Source organism: Oncorhynchus gorbuscha, linkage group LG09 (genome assembly GCF_021184085.1).
Source record: "Oncorhynchus gorbuscha isolate QuinsamMale2020 ecotype Even-year linkage group LG09, OgorEven_v1.0, whole genome shotgun sequence".
Lineage (NCBI taxonomy): Eukaryota > Metazoa > Chordata > Actinopteri > Salmoniformes > Salmonidae > Oncorhynchus > Oncorhynchus gorbuscha.
In genome coordinates this window covers 8221656-8226891 of record NC_060181.1, presented here as the reverse complement: position 1 = coordinate 8226891, position 5236 = coordinate 8221656, and the positions used below count along the sequence as shown (strand labels likewise).

General features: G+C 51.9%; 1 protein-coding gene across 1 annotated transcript in view; it reads left to right on the top strand.

Moving 5' to 3' along the window:
* The window catches only part of LOC124042663 (probable histone deacetylase 1-B), a 14921-nt gene extending 10218 nt beyond the window's left edge, over nucleotides 1–4703 (top strand). The window contains exons 11-14 of the mRNA XM_046360745.1: nucleotides 2418–2548; nucleotides 2647–2805; nucleotides 4092–4137; nucleotides 4229–4703. Coding sequence (XP_046216701.1) covers nucleotides 2418–2548; nucleotides 2647–2805; nucleotides 4092–4137; nucleotides 4229–4256 — 364 coding nt within the window. The 3' untranslated portion in view covers nucleotides 4257–4703. The remainder of the gene's footprint in view (nucleotides 1–2417; nucleotides 2549–2646; nucleotides 2806–4091; nucleotides 4138–4228) is intronic.
* The last annotated feature ends 533 nt before the right edge of the window (nucleotides 4704–5236 follow it).

The following is a 5236-nucleotide window of genomic DNA, read 5'->3' as shown; positions in this document are numbered from 1 at the left end:
TTAGAGGGGGGGCGGCAGGGTAGCCTAGTGGTTAGAGGGGGCAGGGTAGCCTAGGGGTTAGGGTAGCCTAGTGGTTAGAGGGGGGGCGGCAGGGTAGCCTAGTGGTTAGAGGGGGGGCGGCAGGGTAGCCTAGTGGTTATAGAGGGTAGGGGCGGCAGGGTAGAGGGGTTATAGAGGGGGGCGGCAGGGTAGCCTAGTGGTTATAGAGGGTAGGGGCGGCAGGGTAGCCTAGTGGTTATAGAGGGTAGCGGGGGCGGCAGGGTAGCCTAGTGGTTATAGAGGGTTAGGGGCGGCAGGGTAGCCTAGGGGCGGAGGGGGGCAGGGTAGCCTAGTGGTTATAGAGGGTAGGGGGCGGCAGGGTAGCCTAGTGGTTAGTGGTTAGAGGGTAGGGGCGGCAGGGTAGCCTAGTGGTTAGGGGGTTATAGAGGGTAGCCTAGTGGTTAGGGGGCGGCAGGGTAGCCTAGTGGTTAGAGTGGTTATAGAGGGTAGGGGCGGCAGGGTAGCCTAGTGGTTATAGAGGGTAGGGGCGGCAGGGTAGCCTAGTGGTTATAGAGGGTAGGGGCGGCAGGGTAGCCTAGTGGTTATAGAGGGTAGGGGCGGCAGGGTAGCCTAGTGGTTATAGAGGGTAGGGGCGGCAGGGTAGCCTAGTGGTTATAGAGGGTAGGGGCGGCAGGGTAGCCTAGGGGTTAGAGGGTAGGGGCGGCAGGGTAGCCTAGGGGTTAGAGGGTAGGGGCGGCAGGGTAGCCTAGGGGTTAGGGGTTAGAGGGTTAGAGGGTAGGGGCGGCAGGGTAGCAGGGTAGCCTAGGGGTTAGAGGGTAGGGGCGGCAGGGTAGCCTAGGGGTTAGAGGGTAGGGGCGGCAGGGTAGCCTAGGGGTTAGAGCGGAGGGGCGGCAGGGTAGCCTAGGGGTTAGAGGGGGGCGGCAGGGTAGCCTAGTGGTTAGAGGGGGGCGGCAGGGTAGCCTAGTGGTTAGAGGGGGGCGGCAGGGTAGCCTAGTGGTTAGAGCGTTGGACTAGTAACCGGAAGGTTGCAAGTTCAAACGCCGAGCTGACAAGGTACAAATCTGTCGTTCTGCCCCTAAACAGGCAGTTAACCCACTGTTCCCAGGCCGTCATTGAAAATAAGAATTTGTTAGTAAAATAAAGGTAAAATAAAATCACATATTTAAATGACGGTTATTCATGTTGACAGAGGATGCAATGGCTCACGTCCTTCTCCCTGATTTCCGACACTACAATAACAGTCCACATTTTAAGTTACTTTTCCTCTGGCAACAAGACAATCACTTAGGCCTAATCTACTATAGTACCGAAGTTGACCTAGTCTATTGGTCAGCTTGTAGTTCTGTGTGAAATAAATGGCCTACTCCAAACACACTGGGACGATAGATCCCAAATCACACAACCAGTAGGTCTAAGCTACGTAAAAAAGAAACTATGGAATCATGTCGTAACCAAAAAAAGTGTTAAAGAAATCAAAATATATTTGAGATTCTTCAAAAGTAGCCACCCTTTGCCTTGACAGCTTGGCATTCTCTCAACCAGCTTCATGAGGTAGTCACCTGGAATGCATTTCAATTAACAGGTGTGCCTTGGTAAAAGTTAATTTGTGGAATTTCTTTCCTTAATGCGTTGTGTTGTGACAAGGTAGGGGTGGTATACAGAGGAGGCCCTATTTGGTAAATCTTCTGTATACCCCCCCTATCTTGTCACAACTGATTGGCTCAGACGCATTAATTTGTGGAATTTCTTTCCTTCTTAATGCGTCTGAGCCAATCAGTTGTGACAAGATAGGGGGGGTATACAGAAGATTTACCAAATAGGGCCTCCTCTGTATACCACCCCTACCTTGTCACAACACAACGCATTAAGGAAAGAAATTCCACAAATTAACTTTTACCAAGGCACACCTGTTAATTGAAATGCATTCCAGGTGACTACCTCATGAGGCTGGTTGAGAGAATGCCAAGAGTGTGCAAAGGGGTGGGTACTTTGAAGAAACTCAAACCTAAAATATATTTTGATTTTAACTTTTTTTATTACTACATGATTCCATAGTTTTGATGTATTCACTATTATTTGCGGTAGGTAGCCTAGTGGTTAGAGTGTAGGGGCGGCAGCGTAGCCTAGCGGTTAGAGCGTTGGACTAGTAACCGGAAGGTTGCAAGTTCAAACGCCCGAGCTGACAAGGTACAAATCTGTCGTTCTGCCCCTGAATAGGCAGTAAACCCACTATTCCTAGGCTGTCATTGAAAATAAGAATGTGTTCTTAACTGACTTTCCTGGTTAAATAAAGGTAAAATTAATAAAATAATTATACAATGTAGATAGTAAAAAATAAAGAAAAACCCTTGAATGAGTAGGTGTTCTAAAACTTTTGACCGGTAGTGACCATACTCAGCATCTCTCTCTCTCCCCAGACAGAGGCTGTTTGAGAACCTGCGCATGCTGCCCCACGCCCCGGGGGTTCAGATGCAGGCCATCCCAGAAGACGCTCCACACCCCGACTCTGGAGATGAGGAGGACGAGAGCCCTGACAAACGCATCTCCAGTAAGTACACACACACCCACTAGCTCCTCCAACAAGAATACTGTCTCATCGCGTGTTATGAATCTCTTATTGAACTGCGCATGTGTGTTCCTGTATAGTTCGGGCCAATGATAAGAGGATAGCCTGTGAAGAGGAGTTCTCCGACTCTGAGGATGAGGAACAGGGAGGAGGGGGAAGGAGGAACGCTGCCAACCACAAGAAGACCAAACGAGTCAAGACTGAGGAGGAGAAAGAGAAGGAGGCAGAGGAGGAGAAAGGTAAACGACTAACACACTGACTGGCCATGACGACACGCTGACTGGCCATCACGACACGCTGACTGGCCATGACGACACGCTGACTGGCCATGACGACACGCTGACTGGCCATGACGACACGCTGACTGGCCATGACGACACGCTGACTGGCCATGACGACACGCTGACTGGCCATGACGACACGCTGACTGGCCATGACGACACGCTGACTGGCCATGACGACACGCTGACTGGCCATGACGACACGCTGACTGGCCATGACGACACGCTGACTGGCCATGACGACACGCTGACTGGCCATGACGACACGCTGACTGGCCATGACGACACGCTGACTGGCCATGACGACACGCTGACTGGCCATGACGACACGCTGACTGACTGGCCTGACTGGCCATGACGAGACGCTGACTGGCCATGACGAGACGCTGACTGGCCATGACTGGCTGACTGGCCATGACGAGACGCTGACTGGCCATGACGAGACGCTGACTGGCCATGACGACGCTGACTGGCCATGACGACACGCTGACTGGCCATGACGACACGCTGACTGGCCATGACGACACGCTGACTGGCCATGACGACACGCTGACTGGCCATGACGACACGCTGACACGCTGACTGGCCATGACGACACGCTGACTGGCCATGACGACACGCTGACTGGCCATGACGACACGCTGACTGGCCATGACGACACGCTGACTGGCCATGACGACACGCTGACTGGCCATGAGGACACGCTGACTGGCCATGACGACACGCTGACTGGCCATGACGACACGCTGACTGGCCATGACGACACGCTGACTGGCCATGACGACACGCTGACTGGCCATGACGACACGCTGACTGGCCCCGGGACGCTGGCCATGATGACACGCTGACTGGCCCCGGGACGCTGGCCATGACGACACGCTGACTGGCCATGACGACACGCTGACTGGCCATGACGACACACTGACTGGCCATGACGACACACTGACTGGCCATGACGACACACTGACTGGCCATGACGACACACTGACTGGCCCGGGACGACACACTGACTGGCCATGACGACACGCTGACTGGCCATGACGACACGCTGACTGGCCATGACGACACACTGACTGGCCATGACGACACGCTGACTGGCCATGACGACACACTGACTGGCCATGACGACACACTGCCTGGCCCGGGACGCTGGCCATGACGACACACTGACTGGCCATGACGACACACTGCCTGGCCCGGGACGCTGGACATGAGGACACAGTGACATGTTCTGTTTTCCTCAGATGTGAAAGAGGAGAAAGAGACAGAGGAGAAGATGGACACAACAGGGTGAGTCGTAACCACAACACAACACTTGACTTTAAATGTAGCTGATCCGGTCTAAGCCCAGTCAACTAGCGTTTGTTTATTTCACCACCAGGCCAACAGAAGAAACGAAGACGTCCTGAAGTGGGGAGCAGCAGATAAACAGGGGCTTCCAGTTGTGAATCTAATCCATCGAAAATGGACTGTAAAATTATTCTCTCAACACACTTTCAGTATTTCCTCAAACAGTCAAATGTTTTAGCCTGTGTCATTGTTGAAATGCTCTTTTATTAACTTGTGTCTCTGCCACCTATTTTAAATGTTGTTGTTTTTTATACCATGTGTTTAGTTATGAGGATCTGAAGCAGTAGGGTCCCATTTCAATAGTCTAAAACAGCCTGGTTGGGATTCAATCCAGGTTCGTGCTGTCGTGCACACTGCTCTCTAACAGACGTAAGGTCGCTTCAAATCAAATTTATTTATATAGCCCTTCGTACATCAGCTGATGTCTCAAAGTGCTGTACAGAAACCCAGCCTAAAACCCCCAAACAGCAAGCAATGCAGGTGTAGAAGCACGGTGGCTGGGAAAAACTCCCTAGAAAGGCCAAAACCTAGGAGGAAACCTACAGAGGAACCAGGCTATGTGGGGTGGCCAGTCCTCTTCTGGCTGTGCCGGGTGGAGATAACAGAACATGGCCAAGACGTTCGCATGGTCAAATAATAATAATCGCAGGCAGAACAGTTGAAACTGGAGCAGCAGCACGGCCAGGTGGACTGGGGACAGCAAGGAGTCATCATGTCAGCTTGAGCTGATGTTGTACCTACGGTTACCGTCAGGGGGAAATGCCTTTACTGTGTTGTCGGCCGTCTAGTGCGCTGCTCTAACAGGGCTTGGATTGAATTCCTACCTTATTTCCGCTCTCTTCACTGACCCGAGGTAACTTGGTGAAAGCAAATCCCTCTGAGGCCATACTGCTTTCACAGTTCTCAGATCAGTCCAGATGAAGAGTTGAAAAGGAATCCACTGCAAACATTCCCCGTTGAACAATAGTCACCAGCTCGAAGTTATTTTAAATCATAGATCAACATATGTTGTGTTTTACTTCTCCCAGGGTTAGTTTCT